This window comes from Sus scrofa, chromosome 9, assembly GCF_054392235.1.
Source record: "Sus scrofa isolate SSC_HxYL_T2T_F1_AM1 chromosome 9, Sscrofa_HxYL_maternal_Yorkshire_Landrace_v2.0, whole genome shotgun sequence".
Taxonomy (NCBI): Eukaryota; Metazoa; Chordata; class Mammalia; order Artiodactyla; family Suidae; genus Sus; species Sus scrofa.
In genome coordinates this window covers 75,708,844-75,728,300 of record NC_139391.1, presented here as the reverse complement: position 1 = coordinate 75,728,300, position 19,457 = coordinate 75,708,844, and the positions used below count along the sequence as shown (strand labels likewise).

At 38.3% G+C, this 19,457-nt stretch overlaps 1 protein-coding gene across 9 annotated transcripts in view; it reads right to left on the bottom strand.

The window, feature by feature from the left end:
- CDK14 (cyclin dependent kinase 14) overlaps nt 1–19,457 on the bottom strand; it is a 631,911-nt gene that overhangs the window by 251,997 nt on the left and 360,457 nt on the right. For all 9 annotated transcript variants that reach the window (XM_021102363.2, XM_084976986.1, XM_084976983.1 and 6 more), the window contains one exon: nt 11,847–11,967. In XM_021102363.2, coding sequence (XP_020958022.1) covers nt 11,847–11,967 — 121 coding nt within the window. The remainder of the gene's footprint in view (nt 1–11,846; nt 11,968–19,457) is intronic.

Genomic DNA, 19,457 nt, shown 5'->3' with positions numbered 1-19,457 from the left:
TATCCTTAAAAACTGAAATCAATCACCATTGATAGTGTGCTAAAAATAAGATGTTTAAAAATGGTTGAAAGCTGTAAACAGACTCTCATAGATAATGAAAACCCCAAAGATAAAATCTTGAAATAACAGCCACATGTTATATAAATAACCTGGTTATATAAATAACTGAAAATATTCAGGAAAATTCAAATGCCAGTAAAAATTTAAATAGGAAAGGCCCTTAATGAGGACTGCAATGAGGGAAAAAAACATAAAACTCAAAATAGTACTCTGAATAGCAGAGAAACATTATTTTTTATACTATGTAACAATAAAGGAAGACAGAGGTCTCATTTGATTAGTCACTTAAAAATGCTTCCATTGAAAGCACTTCTCCAAGGAATAACTCTAGACCAGCCAGGACAAGAAAAAACAAATTAATAAGCTTTGCACATCTTTAATTTCTGTTTATATGACAGCTGATGCAGGGTGGAAGTCATATTATTATAAGATTTCTCCCTGCAAATGTATTAATCCTCCTGTAATAATGTGGGGAACTAGGAAAAATTGTTCATGGGTAATTATCTTAAAGATCAAAGCAAATGACACATTCAAGAAATCTTTTCGGAGTTCCCGTCGTGGTGCAGTGGTTAACGAATCCGACTAGGAACCATGAGGTTGCGGGTTCGGTCCCTGCCCTTGCTCAGTGGGTTAACGATCCGGCATTGCCATGAGCTGTGGTGTAGGCTGCTGACGTGGCTCGGATCCCGCGTTGCTGTGGCTCTGGCGTAGGCCGGTGGCTATGGCTCCGATTTGACCCCTAGCCTTGGAACCTCGATATGCCGTGGGAGCGGCCCAAGAAATGGCAAAAAAGACAAAAAAATAGACAAATAAAAAAAAATCTTTTAATTACATAAAAAAAAAAATCCCAATCAAAAAATGGTCAGAAGACCTAATAGACATTTCTCCAAAGAAGACATACATATGGGCAAAAAAGCACATGAAAAGATGCTCAACCTCACTGATTATTAGAGAAATGCAAATCAAAACTACAATGAGATCATCACCTCGAACCAGTCACAATGGCTACCACCAACAAGTCTACCAACAATAAATGCTGGAGAGGGTGTGGAGAAAAGGTGGTGGGAATGTAAATTGGTACAACCACTATGGAGAACAGCATGGAGATTCCTCAAAAAACTAAAAACAGAACTACCATATGATGCAGCAATCCCATTCCTAGGTATCTATTCAGAGAAAACCATAATTCTAAAAGATACATGCACCCCAATGTTCATTATAGCACTATTTACAATGGCCAAGACAAGGAAGCAAACTAACTGTCTATCATCAGAGGACTGGAAAAAGAAGATGTGATACATATATACAATAGACTATTACTTGGCTATAAAAAAGAATGAAATAATGCCATTTGCAGCAACATGGATGGACCTAGAGATTATTATACTAAGTGAAGTAAGTCATAAGAGAAAGACAAAGATCACTAATATGTGGAATCTAATAAAAATGATACAAAAGAACTTATTCACAAAACAGAAACAGACTCAAAGACTTCAAAACCAACAATATGGCTACCAAAGGAGAAATGTTGGGGGGAAGAGATAATTTGGGAGGTTGGGATTGGCAATATACACACTACTACATACAAAACTGCTAAGTAACAAGGACCTACTGAATAGCACAGGGAAATCTACTCACTAGTCTGTGACAGCCTAAATGGGAAAAGAATCTGAAAAATAATATGTATATATATATTTATTTATATATCTGGATATATAACTGACTCACTTTGCTGTACCCCTGAAACTAACACCATATTGTCAGCCAACTATATTCCAATCAAATTTAATCAAGAAAGCAATCTTTTTGGAGAAACCATATCTAATATATCACCAAGACAAATCACTGCTGAAATTGTCATGTAACATACTCTCCTATTAGGAGAATTCTGAACTCCAATTTACAGAGTGTTACACTGATATATTTAGTTCTAGTCATTGATGGCATGGCTGGTCTCTGATGGCCTATGGTTAAGAACGTTGGAAAGAGCACCACTAAGATAAACAACTACATGGCTGATGTTTGACAACCCTCTGATATCTTAGGTAAACATGTGGAAGACCTGAAAGCAAAAACTCTCCCACTGTAAATCCTTACTGTCCAGTTTTTGGTGAGTTTCTTGGAATACTGTCAAGGACTGGCCCTGGCATGTGGCTGCAGAGAATAAACATTGTGTAAGACTACAATGTCAGTGATGCCCTCTGGAGTTGGGTGATAAAGTAGCATTAGTGGGTGCTGCCTGAGGACAGGTACCAGGTCTTTTTCACTCTTGAGCCTCTGGACATTCTGTAAGGTTTTGTTGAATGAACGAAGCAATAAAAATAATCATGTTGTGTAAAAGAGATCTTTGTTGGAAGGGGGCTGCTCTGGGATTCTAGAGGTTTTTTTGTTTTTTTTCTCTGTACATGACCAACCACCTAGTGTGAACAGCATAAGCAAGAATCTTCAGATTTGGGAGGCAGGAGTATAAAATAGTCATAAAACCACAATAAAACAAAATTATGAATTGAATTCACTGGGTTGTTAAAATTCTGAAAGGGTTTCTAAATTAAACATGTTAGGATTAAATATGACAAACAGATGAAAATTCATACAGTTGATATAATAGAGTTTTTCAATTTGTGGAGTCTACATTAGGCTACGAATATATCCTCTCTTTAGAAGCAAACATGGTAAAAGCTAGCAATCAAGGAAGAACCACTGAATCATCAAGGAGAAATAAGAGAAATGCCTTGCAAAGCTCTACAGAAAATGAACTTATGCGGTTATCTCATTTTTAGAATCTACTATCTCACATGGAAATAAGAGAAATATAAAACGCCGCAGTAAAAGATGAACAACCCCCATGTGTATAGGTAAACTGAAGCTACTCAGATTTTGTCCTTAGTAATTACTAAATGCCTGTCACAGACTATAATTAAGTTTTGCTTTATATTTTAATGGAATTTAGCAAGGTGTTTCTTTGGCCATTGAGAGGCTATTTTAGTTGCATGACTTTCATTCTTTTGTAATTATTATACTATTTCTTTTTTTCCCCCTAATGACATCTTTTACCAATAGGAATCCAGGGACATTACATTGGAAGAGCAAAGCTGGAAAAAATACAAATATCTAAGTTTATCAATTATAAAATACAGTTTATAAAATCAAGAAAGCTACCAGTCAGAGTTCCCACTGTGGCTCAGCAGGTTTAGAACTCGGCATTGTATCTGTGAGGATGTGGGTTTGATCCTTGGCCTCGCTCAGTGGGTTAAGGATCTGGCGTTGTCACAAGTTGCGATGCAGGTCACAGATGAGGCTCAGATTTGACCCCTAGCCTGGGAACTTCCAAATGCCACAGGTACGGCCATAAAAAAAGAAGAAAGAAAGAAGAAGCAAGCTACAGTATATTTAAATTACATTAATTTATACAGTAAATGAAAATGTGATTCCTAATTAAAGTACACTCTAGATAATGCAGTATTCTGAGGTTTGAACCGGGCCTCGCTCAGTGGGTTAAGGATCTGGTGTTGCAAATGCAGTTCGAATTCTGTCTTGCTGTGGTTATGGCTACAGCTCCGATTCAACCCCTGGCCTGGGAACTGCCATATGCCAAAGGTGTGACCTTAAAAAGAAAAAAAAAAAAAAAAAGAAAGAAAGAAAGCTCGTCCAAAGCAAATGACCCATAGACCTTCTCTGACCATCTCCCATCCCAACTCACCAACTGGATGCTGGTGTTTACCCTCTGGAGAAATTAAATCCAAAAGGCCTAAAATTGAGGATAAAAGTGAGAGCAGGGTAAGGCATGGAGCTGAAAAAAGGGGAATTAAATAAAAAATAGGTTTAATTGGTCTGTGTTTCTATTGGCACCAACAGAAAAAGATACAATCAAAGCTCATTATCCAGCAATTTCAGAACACCAGAGATAGACATAAGAACCTAATACTTTCCACAGACAAAGTATGACAAGGCACATAAAGGATTACAAATTTGAATGGAATCAGACTTTTCAGTAGCAATACAAGATATTAAGCAATACATTCAAAATTCTGAGGGGGGGGGACCTTATTATATACCCACCCAAACGTTATCGATCATGTGCGGCAGCGGAATAGAATAGACATTTTCAGAAAACCAAGAATTTGAAAACTTGCATCTCCACTCATTCTTTCTGAGGAAACTAAAGGAGGAAGACAAGGAATCCAGGAAACAGGAAACCTATAATCAATAAAGGTCGGAAGAAAAATGAATCCAACTCAGAACAGACTTTAATGAATTCACTACTTACAGAGGTGAAAGGGAACCAAAAGTACATACTGAAAACTAAGAGGCTAGCAACAGCAGGAAGCCTTCACCTGTCTTAGAACTAAAAGCCATTATTACCCCTAGAATTAAAAAAAGGTCAACTGAAATCTATTGACAGATAGAGCCATGAAGGAGGGGCTTCCCCATAGAAGATGTAGTTAGCCATTCCTGGAAATATGAGCTAAAGCAGGGAAGAAACCGTGATGAATATTCAATCTCCCTCTCCTCTCACTTGTCCACTGCTTGAACCCAAAACTGCAAACCAGTAGCCAAGACAGCTTGGAGGATGTTTTACCTATGGGTCAGCCATTCAGGACACAGAGCAAGGCAGAAAAGAGTAGAGAAGAGATTTGGAAGGAAAGAGAGAATAACTAGCTTAGGACCTAAAACAGCAGGGGAGGAGGTAAATCAAAGTCCTTAGAGCCCAGATGTTCAACAGCTAAGGCAAGAAGTCAGAGAGCCAAGCGAGGAAAGTTCCAAGGACAAGATTGAGCGAGGGAGATATCAAGAAAACTAAATGAGAAGGACAGATGTGCTGATATGTTTGAGCACTGGAAAATATTTTTCATACTCTATTGACAAATCTTTTATACCTATAAGTAACAGTAGGAACAAAGACAACTAAATCAATTAAAAAAATCAGAGACAATTATAAAGTCCAGGAAAAGCAAAAGGTTATACAAGAAAGGATACATAATCATGAATACTATTTGACTTCACCATGAATAATCTTTACATGTTAATATTTCAAAGTGTGATGTAGATTCTATATTGAGAGAAGGAGATGATGGTGGAGTGGAGGAAGGTTGATGGAGAAAGTTAAATCCTTGTTGGGAGTTCCCATCATGGCGCAGTGGTTAACTAATCCAACTAGGAACCATGAGGTTGCAGGTTCGATCCCTGGCCTTGCTCAGTGGGTTAAGGATCCAGCGTTGCCATGAGCTGTGCTGTAGCTCGCAGACATGGCTCGGATCCCTCGCATTGCTGTGGCTCTGGTGTAGGCCAGCAGCAACAACTCTGATTGGACCCCTAGTCTGGGAACCTCCATGTGCCGCAGGAGTGGCCCCAGAAAAGGCAAAAAGACAAAAAAAAAAAAATCCTTGTCTACTATACATCTAAATTAACAGGTAGCAATATAGACGATTATTTAAGACATATGGAGACAGATCGGGAGCTTGAGGTTATCAGACACAACTTAGAATACATTTACAAGGAGATCCTGCTGAGTAGCATTGAGAACTATGTCTAGATGCTCATACTGCAACAGAACAAAGGGGGGGGGATGGATACATGTAAGGATAACTTGACCCCCTTGCTGTACAGTGGGGAAAAAAAAAAAAAAAGGCATATGGAGACAGATTCTAAAAGAGTCAAAAGTAGTAGCTGTTTCCGGGAAACAGCATCAGAGGGTGAGGACAAGTGAGGCAGGAGGTCACCGCTTTTGTTACTGTTAGAGCAGCTATTAGTTACCGGTTATATCTGAAATAGATTTAACTGTCAAAGGGTTCCGATTTGAAAACTGAAGATAAGGACAGTTAAGAGATTTGGGAAACCAGGTTCACACAGGTAAGTAGACGCAGAGACAGAACCAAATTTAGGCTTTCAATGTATTTTCTACTATAACTTTGCCTCCTTTACACGGCAAACCACTGCTAGCTACAGGATCAGAGAATCAACTTCTACATGAATACACAAATTAACACATAAAAGGCCCTAGTGTATATCTAATGTTCTTAAACTTTATGTACTAATTTATATATTTTCAAATTAAACTCACATACACACAAAAGATGAGAACATCCTGGGCTGAAATGTCTCTTTAATTCTCTAGACATAGACAGTACATTAATCTCTCTAAAACCAAAGACAGCAGCTTCTATTTCTCTAATATATTCTATACTTTAATAGAAATGCTAAATATTTAGCTCAGATGCTATTCTTTAATAAAAATGCAAAATAATTAGCTTGGCTGATTGATACACTGACAGCTGATAAGAATACCATTCTCAACACCTGTGGAGTCTTATATTTCATAAAGAATTTCCTATTTAACCATCTCTTGCTATTTTCATGAACCTGTGGGGAAGCTGAGTATACCAAGGGCTATCTTAGTATCTCGAAACTCAGTCATTGTGATTGGCTATTTAAAAAGCATCCCAGGAGTTCCCGCTGTGGTGCAGCAGAAATAAATCTGACTAGGAACCATGAGGTTGCAGGTTCGATCCCTGGCCTCGTTCAGTGGTTTAAGGATCTAGTGTTGCTGTGAGCTCTGGTGTAGGTTGCAGATGCGGCTCCGATCTGGTGTTGCTGTGGCTGTGGTGTAGGCCAGCAGCAGCTGTAGCTCCCACTAACCCCTAGACTGGGAACCTCCATATGCCACAGGTGTGGCCCTAAAAAAACAGCATCCCCAAACCAGCTGTGGTTAATCAATTATTTTGCCAACTTTGATAAAAAAAAAAAATGGGGGGGGTTTGTTTTAAAAATATTTAGTGGTAAAGACTACAACAATGTCTCATATTATGATTCAGCTAACTCACGATTAACAAATGACCAAACATATCCATTGAAAACACACATACACTCTCTCCCAAACACACACTGATAAATAACATGGGCTGTAATAACCATGACCATACTAAGCTTCTTTTTTTTTTTTTTTGTCTTTTTAGGGCTACACATGTGGCATATGGAAGTTCCCAGGCTAAGGGTGGAATCAGAGCTGTAGCCACCTGCTTACGCTACAACCACAGCAATGTGGGATCCGAGCTGCGTCTGTGACCTACACCACAGCTCACGGCAAGGCCAGATCCTTAATCCACTGAGCAAGGCCAGGGATCGAACCTGTGTCCTCATGGATACTAGTCAGACTCACTTCCGCTGAGCTACATCAGAAGTCACGCTAAGCTTTTGACAGAATAAGAGAACCAGTTCCCTTCAGCATTCCAAGGCCATCGCTAAATTCAGCATCTGGGCACCCATTCCATAATGCCACAAAAATCTAATATTAGAGAATTGTAATTTTGGAGACAATTTCTTACTAAGCAATGTAAAATAAGTTTTCTGCAAGGAGTCTGAGTTTGTAGCCAGTAGTGTGATGTAGACACTCAAAGGCATTGTCTCTTCTGACAATCAGTAGTTGCCAAATTATCGCTCCAGTACTTATGAATAAGGTGACCACATGTCACAGTTAAATCCCTATTTTACATCTATTGTAGGCACTCTAGTAGGATTTATTTATGATTTTCTCCCTCTTAAAACACTGGTAAACAAACCTGAGTCCCAGGGAGCCTTATTTTATCACATGAATTTCCTTAGTTCAAGAGAGTTCATTAAGGATGATGGCAGAACTCTGTATTGCCAATATGTATGGTGATTGGCCTTACGGAAGAAAATGCAATGCTAAATGGCCTTATAATAGTCGATAAATAGGCAATTTCTTTTCTGATATATGGAAAATCGATTTTGATGCAGACATTTGTCTATATATCAAGACTGGTATGGAAATTTTTTCTAACCCCCCCCCAGCTGCTACAAAATGTTAAATAAATTAATTTTAATCCTAAATCAGAGATGTAATAGAGAAAAGGGCAATTTAATATGCAATCTCATTACATTTGACAGGCTTATTTATAAATGATTTGCTCCACATTTTGACAAGCATAGTTAATATGTTAATTAGCTTTGAAAAAGATGATGAAAGGGAGAGACTGACATGCTATATCATTCTTAACACACCGTGCTGGGGAGCATTGTAATTGACCTAAGGTGGTACCACTCACACTGTGCCCCCACTAAAAGCATCGTGATCTTCATGAGGTATTTACTGGCTGCAGATAACTTAGTCACCCTATGTTAAAAATTAATCCCTTAAAATAATCTCAAGTGACCTTTTGCTTTAGAAAACAAACGCCACTCTAAATATATTTATGAGCTTCTATAAAGGAATATAAAGCTTATTTAGAGCAATGACCTCGCCAGCTAGAGCAGAACTCCTTGACAGGGGGCTGGGGTTGTGGAGCCGGGGGACTACACAGATAAGCTCCTTTTCACATTTGCACTCTTCCTGTGGTTTTCAGTACTTGGTAAGCCTTTTTGGGTTTAGAAGCTTAAAGATGATTTCCTATGCTATGACTTTCAAAGAGTGACAAAATCTAAGAATTAAGGGAAGTTATACATGAGACAGAGGGCCATTTGATTCCTCTGCTTAAACCCTCCTTCACAGAGGCAGAGAAAGGTATCCAAAACTATCTTTCTTGATGAGTTCTCAAATCGCACACTATATTCCCACACTGCCAATGTGCTAGAGACCTAGAGCAGTAAATCTTAGCATGGAGAGCTCTGATTTCCATCACTTGCTGACAATGTTAATGCATAAGTGTCTTCATTAATATTTTTATTGCCCGAGGCTGTTTAAACAGAAAACTGGAAATTTTAACAGGGTGTAGGGATCGTTGGTTTTTAGTTACTACCCTACTGCCCCAGGATGGTAAATGAACTGTAAAAATAGCCTGAAACCACTGCCACCTGCCTCCCTGCTACTGTCTATGGGTTAATATTTGCACTTCTCTCTGGTGCAGCTGAGCCATGACTCAATTATAGTCCCATTTCTAGATCTTGGAATGTCCAGCATCGAGATCATTGATTATGCAAAAATCAGCACCCTGTGAACTTTTCTCTAACTGGAAATATACATACATTTTACCCAACTTACAGGAAAATAACAAAACGGCTTTTAGAAAGTGGCTTGGAATGAAATCGGATGCAGAGTGACAAGCATAGCAGAGACATAACTCAGATTTTAGGGCTTAGAAATGAAGAACCAATAAGCATGGGAAACTGCTCCAACATAACACTTTTGCTTTTGGTTTTGGCAATGAATAATCTTGGCATGCAGACAAAAGGGCATTTGGGGTCTATTATTTTGTATGCATTTTCCTCCCTTCCACTTAAATAACTGTGCTCTTCTAATGCTTCATTATGTCTCTGTTTAAAGCAAATTGGCAGAAAGCAACCAAGCCTTCTTTTGTAAGAGAATGGACATAAACAGGCACTACACATGAAAGAAAGAAAGGTTGGGGCAAGGGTGGGGCTGGAGGGAAGCAGACTGGAAATCAAATACTATATATCAGAAACAGACATATTAGCAAGCCACAATCCCTGTGGTTCTTTGTACTTTAAAGAGCACTTCAAAGATTTGGGAAAAATTAACCACTAGTGTCATAAAAAAAAAAGCTTTGTCCCAATTTGAAGGGTAGAGTCTTAACTGCACTGCCAAGAACTCAGACAAAACTGGCTCCAAGCCACAAATATTTCCAAACTGTGTTCTATTAGCAGAGTCCTTAACTAACCTCACTGAAAGACAATCTAGAATTTCCATACCCAAAAAATAGAGAGAAGCACTCCATCACTCAAGAATATTAAGTAATGACTACTTGTACAGCCAGATCATAACTGTAAGGCAGGAAGGAAGAAGGGAATGAGACAGTAAGTAACTGATATGCAGATGTATTCATTGACCTTTATTTCAATCTTTTCCTCCATTACAACTAATGATCAAAATGTCTATTTTGCTCAAGCCCCTGCTTAGCCTTGGGGAAAAAAAAAAATCTAATTGTGTAAACAACTGTCCAAAAAAAAAAGCCAGGAAGTGTGACGAAAAATAGGATTAGCTCAGCTTGTCAATGATAGATGGTCATTTTTATTCTCAGTGTTTTGGAGGGTGCATTACACGGTATTAGATTTATTATAAGGCATTACAAAATTTATGGCAATAGATCTTAGGCTGTTTGATGACCCAGATTCTTTTATAGCTCAATTGAAAGCCATAGATCTACACCCCATAATAATAAACATAACCATGTCTACACAAAAATGTTGCATATATTTTCAGTGGCTTCACAGATCCCCAATATCATTCCTAAGGGGGTTGCTGGAAGATAAATTAAGTACATCCACACTGTGTGTCTTACATTGCAAGGAACTTGATTGTTTTCTGTCCATAAAGTGTTTGGATCAAAAACCTCAGGGAAGAAGCCAGGCCTCATCACAGCCTAATTTAGTAAAAGCCAAGATTATTGAGGGCAGAGCCATGAACTAAGTACATGGCGAGAAGACAAACGACACATGCTGATGTTTTATTGAGGCCGTAAACATTACATGAACACGCAGCTGAATTCTGCATGTGGGGCCTCATCACTCAGGGAAGAGGATCCCTGCTATCAAACAGCCATGTGCTATGTGAACTGTTTTACCTTGAAGACAACTGTGAGCCCCCAAAAGGGATTTTTCTATTAATAGATGACATTTTCAACATTCACTATTAAGCCTTTCCTGAGTGCTAAAGAGACTATTCTCTTATTTGATTTAGATCACCCCGGATTGAGAACTCCTTACAGTTGATCATTAATAATAATTAGACATTAAATATCACCAGTCTCTGGGCCTCCTAAAAGAGATGTTTTAAGTTTTGCTAAAGCGTTGTGTAAAACTGGGACTCTGTTGAAATGAAACTTACTCTGATATTTTTAAAAAGGAACTGTTGTATTTCGTTTTGGGTAATTGGTACCAACAGTTTTCAGGGGTGTACTGTACCATATTTAGCACCTAACAATTATGGCAAAATTTTCACACCACTTATCCGAGTTTTGTTGTGAATTTAAACATGCTCCCAGAGAAGCAATGAGATCTTGCTGTATATCACTGGGAACTATATCTAGTCACTTATGATGGTGCATGAGGGAGGATAATGTGAGAAAAAGAATGTATATATGTATGTGTGACTGGGTCACATTGCTGTACAGTAGAAAACTGACAGGACACTGTAAAACAACTATAATGGAAAAAATAAAAACCATTTAAAAAATTCCATAAATAAATAAACATGCTCCCTACTACTTCCATCACATACTGCTATTTGGAGATATATACTTCCTTGTTATAAGATAAAGCCACGAATTAAGACCTTTAGAAAGCAAAATCAGGAGTTCCCGTCGTGGCTCAGTGGTTAACAAATCCAACTAGGAACCATGAGGTTGCGGGTTCGATCCCTAGCCTTGCTCAGTGGGTTAAGGATCTGGCATTGCCGTGAGCTGTGGTGTAGGCTGCAGACTCGGCTCGGATCCCGTGTTACTGTGGCTCTGGTGTAGGCTGGCAGCTACAGCTCTGATTCGACCCCCAACCTGAAACTCCATATGTTGCGGGAGCAGCCCAAGAAATGGCAAAAAAAAAAAGAAAGACAAAAGAAAGAAAAATCACTGAACTGACAGCTAGAAAAATGTCTCTGCCCCGTCCATCAAGAACTATTAGCAGACACCATCTGCAAGGGAGTCCTTGATTAGGGAACATTCCCAATTACGCTTTCAAAAAATCCAGCCGTATTGCCACACACAGGCAAACACTCCAGCACCATTAATCTTCATTCACACTGTTAGGATGTTTGTCTAGGCTTGACCCAGACCAAACACTACAGATAAATTAGCTAGAGTAAAGCTCCCATTTCTCACCACATGTCAAGGCAGGTAGAATATTCTGTTGAGCCCAGGAGGACATCTGGAGGTCTGTACCACAAAGTCACCACTTCATTGGAGTATGTGTGGCTAGGGACAGATTTTGCTCTTGCAAGACCTGTGGGTTACAAGAAAGATAAAGGAGTTTAATAGGCATTAATAAAATAAGAGCATTGCAAGTTGAACGTTCACAGTTTTTAAAGGTCAAATGTAATACAATATATAGAATCATGAATGCAACGTCAAGGTTACTAGAAAGGTTGGGGAAAGCATATTGTGGTTTACTTGTTTCAGATTCATGCTAATAACCAATAAGTCATTGACATCTCTTCACAAAGCACCTAAATATTAAATCTCCTGGACTTTCTAAAGAATGTTTCACAGTCTTTTAGTTCTGAGAGGTCGAAATAAGTGTCTTGAGAAAGGGCTCCAAGGTCAGATAACTCTGAGAAAAGATGATTTAAAAAGTAAAATGGGGGGGTTGGCATATGCCCACTGAGGAATATGGAACCACTGGCCTGCTGTATAGCACAAAGAACTCTACCCAATATTCTGTGATCATCTATGTGGGAAATGCATCTGAAAGTGAATGGATATGGGTATATGTGTAACCGAATCACTTTGCTGTACAGCAGAAATTATTACAACCTTGTAAATCAACTACACTTCAATAAAACTTTTAAAAATGAGGGAATAAAAAGTAAAATAGGTCTCCACACTGTGAGACTTCTCAGTGTCCTTAATGTTTCTAATGTGTATTATGAACCTGAAAAGAGAGTAGGACTCTTATCTCAAAGGATTTTTCCAAAACTGCTTTTGGTTTCTGGGTTCTGTAACTCACTCACTAGGAAATGCTTATTCAGGAGGCACACTGGAAGGCCACCTAAATAAATAATTATAAAGGAGTAGTTAAATGAATCTGGTACATAGAGGTGATGAGACAACATATAATAACCTGTCTTCTAAGAATGCATAAGAATTGGGCAAGTGTAATCATAATAATATGGTAAGTGATCAATTACATGCAGTTTGACCTCACAACCATAAGTACTTACACACTGGAAAAAAAAAAATGGTGGAAAATACATGGTTAGCTCGGGAATACAAAATAATCTACTTTTTTTTGTTTGTTTTTGTCTTTTTAGGGCCTCACCCAAGGCATATGGATGTTCCCAGGCTAGGATAGAATCAGAGCTATAGCTGCCGGCCTACACCACAGCCACAGCAATGTGAGATCCTAGCCACGTCTGTGACCTACACCACAGCTCATGGCAACACTGGATCCTTAACCCACTGAGCCAGGCCAGGGATCAAACCTGTGTCTTCATGGATGCTAGTCAGATTCGTTTCTGCTGAGCCAGGATGGGAACTCCTATGTTTTTAAATTAAATAAGTTTTTCTGATTTTTCCCTAAGTTTTCTACAATGAATATATCTTTCCTTCAAATCACAAAATCTTTAGATGTTATTTATTTATTTATTTTTTGTCTTTTTGCCATTTCTTGGGCTGCTCCCATGACATATGGTGGTTCCCAGGCTAGGGGTCGAATCAGAGCTCCGGCCTTCACCAGAGCCACAGCAACGTGGGATCCGAGCCGCGTCTGCAACCTACACCACAGCTCCTGGCAATGCCAGATCCTTAACCCACTGAACAAGGCCAAGGATCCAACTCGCAACCACTGAGCCATGACGGGAACTCCCTAGATGTTATTTTTTTAAAAGAAAAAAAAATCTGTGTGATAGCTTTCTATCAAGAAGTGTTCATTGATGACAAGTGCAGAGTATGATATTTATCACTGTGATGCTCAAAGTAAATATATCATTTTTACAGTGAACCTACTATATATATTCATTTTAATTTCTGATTATTTAAATTTTTATGTAATACTTAGGAACATAACTTTTTTCTGTTTATTAATTACTTGATATTCTCTTTACTATAAGTAAATGTTAAAATGAATAGGAAAGCTGATAAGACAAATAATTTCTAATTAGTTCAACTATGGTGACAATAACTCAATTTTTCCTACAATGGAGTTTTTCTAACAACACAAATGGCATATTATGAATTAGTTGAGGTTTATAAAAAGTCCATATTAAAACAGACATTTTAGGAACAGGATAGAAAGCCCAGAAATAAACCCACACACCTATGGTCAACTAATCTATGACAAAGGAGGCAAGAATAGACAATGGAGAAAAGACAGTCTCTTCAATAAGTGGTGCTGGGAAAACTGGACAGCCACACATAAAAGAATGAAATTAGAATACTCTCTAACACCATACACTCAGATGTAAAAATAAACTCAAAATGAATTAAAGACCTAAATATAAGACTGAATACTATAAACCTTTCACAGGAAAACAGAGACCAAACACTCTCTGGCATAAACTGCAGCAATGTTTTCTCAGATCCACGTCCTAGAGTAATGAAAATAAAAATAAAAATAAACAAATGGGACCTAAGTAAACTGAAAAGGTTTTGCACAACAAAGGAAACCATAAACAAGAAGAAAAGACAACCCCAGGATGGAAGAAAATATTTGCAAATGAATTGACTGATAAGGGATTAATTTCCAAAATATACAATATATGCAGCTCAATATCAAAAGGAAAAAACCCAAACAACCCAATCAAAAAAAATGGGCAGAAGATCTAAATAGACATTTCTCTAAAGAAGATTACAGATGGACAAAAAAACACATGAAAAGATGCTCGACATCACTAATTATTAGAGAAATGCAAACCAAAACTACTCTGAGGTACCACCTTACACCAGCCATCATCAAGAAGTCTACAAACAATAAATGCTGGAGAGGGTGTGGCGAAAAGGGAACCCCCTTACGCTGTTGGTGGGAACGTAAATTGGCGCAACCACTATGAAATACAGTATGGAAGTTCCTCAAAAGTCTAAAAATAGAACTACCTTATTATCCAGCAATCCCACTCCTGGGCATCTATCCAGAGACTACCGTAATTTGAAAATATACATGAACCTCAATGTTTACTGCAGCACTATTCACAATAGCCAAGATAGAGAAGTAAATTAAACGTCCATTGACAGAGGAATGGATAAAGAAGATGCAGTTATATATATACAATGGAACATTACTCAGCTATAAAAAGAATGAAATAATACCATCTCAGCAACACGGATGGACCTAGAGATTATTGTACTAAGTGAAGTCAGTCAGACAGTAAAAGACAAACATCATATGATATTGCCTATGTGTGCAATCTAAAAAAAGGACAAAAGGTTATTTGCAGAACAGAAACAGACTGACAGACTTTGAAAACAAATTTATGGTTACCAAAAGGGCCAGGTTGGGGGCGGGGAGTGCAGGGCAGGTACAGACGGGGGATTTGGGGTTGGTATATGCTGAGATATATGGATTGACAGGCCAACGGTTATCTGCTGAATAGCACAGAGACCTCTACCCAATATTCTTGATAATCTATGTGAGAAAAGAATCTGAAAGAGAATAGATGTATGTACATGTATAACTGGATCACTTTGCTGTATCACAATCTTGCAAATCAACTATAATTCAATAAAACATTAAAAAAAGCATACAGATGATACACATACAAACATATATACACATACATGGACCCTAACTTTTCTGCACATGAACAGAACAACAATTTCTGATCACAGATATTCATAATAACCTCTATTTCCTTTCTTTGCGAGGTTTTATCCTCTCTTAACTCAGGCAAAACTGAACAACAGATAAAAACAATCAGGATTGTAATGTGTTTCCAAAGGTTAGTAATCCCATCAAAAGGTTTAATTCCTCAAATGAGCATGTTTTTATACAGACCAAAGAGCTAAGTACCAGTCCGGAAATAAGTTCTGACTTGTTCCATATGCTGTTGTCAAGGCAAATGCAATGCCAAAAACATTCAGGCTGGATTCCCTTGGTTTCGCCAAGGCCCTGTTGACAGAAAGCTAGGCCAGAGGGACAGGAGAATGAAAAAATCTGAGATTCTCTCTGACAGCTCAGAAGATCAGACTGGTTATAGAAAACTGATATTCCCGGTTTTAAGGAAGAACCGGACCTCAAAATAATCTAGAAATAGTACAAATCTATAATGATATGTATGTGACTTTAGGTCAATTACATTCAATCTGAATATAAGTTTGTAAAACTGATTACACTGAATTGAATTTAAATTGGATTTCTGAAAACTATAAATAAAAAAGGCTCTTTATTACATCATTTTTTTTTCCATCTCATAGGTTTAGGTAACGGACTGACAGCCCAAACTCCAATCATACAAGTCACATAACTTTCCAAATTGACAGTAAAAATGAGTTTTCAATATCTAACTCATTGATGTGTTAAGGTGGTTTCTTAAAATGGCTTGCATGCAAATATGTCATATTGAAGAATGTTATTATATTTTTAAGATACATCCTTCTGCATCACTTAAGAAAAACTCTTTCACATCTCACTTTAATAGAGTCATTTAAAACATGTTCTTGTGGAAAGTGTCCAGTATATTGATAAACAAAAGGTTTTCACTCTAAAAATATCTCTGTTCAGTTAAAAAGATAAATAAATCCCAAAACTACTCAGGGAGGGAGCAAATTATTAAAACAATGACTCAAAAAAAAGTACACCTCGAAGTAGCAATATATAACTGCATTTTTAAATAAATATTTTTAGGAATGATATTGCTATGTATTTATACAGTTCATGCATCAAAACACGCTTACTCATGCAAAATTTATTAAACTGAATCCTCCAGCTGAAGGAAAACTGTAGGACAGGATTAATTAGCACAGCATGTGTGAAAGCTTTCTTTCTCTGTTCCCTGTCAGTTGCTATGGCTACACTACAGGAAGAAAGCTACACTACCTTCTAAAAAGGATGAAGTTCATGGGTTATTATCAAAACTCCTTATATTAATGTTTAGTTTGAATTAAAAGTCAAAAAGCAAAGTGAAATGCTAACTAGATGAGTATAGGTTATTTACATGCTGCTGCTTTGGCTGAAAGTGTGCATATGAAAAGGTGCATATTGGAGTTCCCATCATGGCTCAGCGGAAACAAAATCTGACAAGTATCCATGAGGACACAGGTTCGATTCCTGGCCTTGCTCTGCAGGTTAAGGATCCAGCATTGCCATGAGCTGTGGTGTAGGTTGCAGACACGGCTTGGATCTGGCGTTATTGTGGCTGAGGCATAGGCCAGCGGCTATAGTTCCTATTGGACCCCCAGCCTGGGAACCTCCATATGCCGCAGGTGCAGCCCCAAACACACACACACACACACACACACACACACACAGAGTGCATGTTTCTTTGGGCACCTAAAATAGCTTGCACGATGATTCAGTGTTCAACTTCAAGATGTTACTACTAACTAATTAAAGACCCTAAAAGCAGAAGAAAAAAAATCCTACCATTCAAGCCCTACAGCAACTTATTCAAAGTGGGCCAATGTTGATACTAACATAGCAGAACTGCAGAATCTTCAATTTCCAGAAGTTAAGAACCTTTATAGTTAAACCCTCTTACCCAAGGAAAGAATTCCTTTCCACATCTCTGTAGATGGTCTAACTTCTGCTGCCATCATGAGCCTGATTCTACCCTCTGGCAGGGACAGAGAGTAAATGATGAGACAGGTCTTCCCACATTTGCCTGAAGCAGACTGGCCCATGGTTATCAACCAATGGAGATACTGGCCTTATCTTAAAAGCTTTCTCAGCTGCAAGGGACACAGTTGACCACTGTCCTTCTTTTAAAGTTATTCCCTTGTTTTCTCAGTTATAGAAGAAACTAATAGGAGTGACTGGGATCTTCCACTTTCTGCCCCATAACTGCTGGTCTTGTCTAGAGATACATATTAAAACCAGTGCTTTCTAAATGCATACACTCTGTAGGTAACTGTGACTCATGCCATGTTTTAAATGTCATTACTAGGTGTCATTTCTCATAAGATTTTCTCTCCAGCTCATACACATCTGTGATCTGGGTCTATCCAATTCCTCTCTAGACAAAGGTAGATGTCCTACAGGTATGAAACACAACCCCAACTGCAAGTCTCTACAGCAAACTGCATCATTAATACAGGGAATATGCCATGAGCCCAGGGTCAAATGCAATTTATGAGTAAACCACTTAAGGTTCCCCAAGCAGTAAAAGTTCTTTCAGCCGTACACAGAGGTACATTAGGTTTGTATTCAATGTACATATGATTATTCTTTCAAATTTGAATGCATCTTTTTCTGCATGTAGTAGCACTTGTTGGAGACCTAAGCTATCTGACTCCACAGAGAAAACTGCCAGACCTAGAACCGGGGTTCAAGAATGCTACTCCCTATGTCTTCATTTTGACTACTGAATTGAGAAAGAATAGCAACAATGACTTGTTTCTTTCTAATTAAGTAGAATAATGGCAAAAGCTAGACGAACTTGTGAAAGCCAACTAAAATATGATATGAAAGAATATCTTCTACCACTTCAGTCTTTCCAGAGGAGGTGCCACTGTTCTGTGCTGTCGGTGGGTCCTTTTTCTATTACGGCAACTCCCACATGTCTCTCTTACCATAACTCATTCCCCAAACTGAATGTTCAGAAAAACAGTGTCTTGCTCTTAATCACAAACTCGCTGTTTCCATGAGAGGAGCTTCTTTCTTCCCAACTTGACTACAAATGGACATGAAATACTTGGGTCATAATTTACCATTAGGCAGTCAGGCTGAAAAGAGGAAGATGTCTCTATTCTGTGAGCCAATCCACAGGGCAAGGGCAGAGGAAGGTTTTTGTTTCTTTTCCATTCCATGGTTCTGGGAGCTGGCCAGAAATTTCTTTTTAAATAGATATTTTTAATGAAGTCTTCTCCATCCTGGAGGATTTTTTTTTTCTTTTTTTTTGACTTTTTAGGGCTGTATGTATGGCATACAGAAGTTCCCAGGCTAGGGGTCAAATGGGAGCTGCAGCTGCCAGCCTACACCACTGCCACAACAATGTGGGATCTGAGCCACATCTGTGACCTATACCACAGCTCATGGCAAGGCTGGATCCTTAACCCACTGAGCGAGGCCAGGGATCAAATGTGCAACCTCATGGATACTAGTTGGGTTTGTTACTGCTGAGCCACAATGGGACCTCCACGCTGGAGAATTTATATTAATTATGTTATGATGCACTAAAGCTATCTGAAAATTCACTATTGATACTCTTAGAGCAAGTCAATAAACAACCATCAAACAAAACAAAACAAAAAAGCACTTTGTTCAGTTAGGGCTTTAACCTCTTCCTTCTGTACCTGACACGTTTTCCTGGAGGATCTGATTTACTCCCAGATCTTCAATTACTATCTATCACCAAGATCCCAAAATGTATCTTTATGATCACTCTCCCTCTAAAACTTTAGATTTCTATGCCAAAAAATCCACTTAGATCCTACCTCTATATGTATCTTTAACATTTTCATCATCCCTGATTCTCCAGCCAGCAACACTCCCTCCACTGTTCTGTAACTCACCACCACACACAACCATCCACCCATTCAGCAAAGCCAGAAGCACAGGTTCCTTTCACTTAGAAAATTACAAAATTCAATGGATTTTACTTTATAATTTCTCTCTTTTCTCCC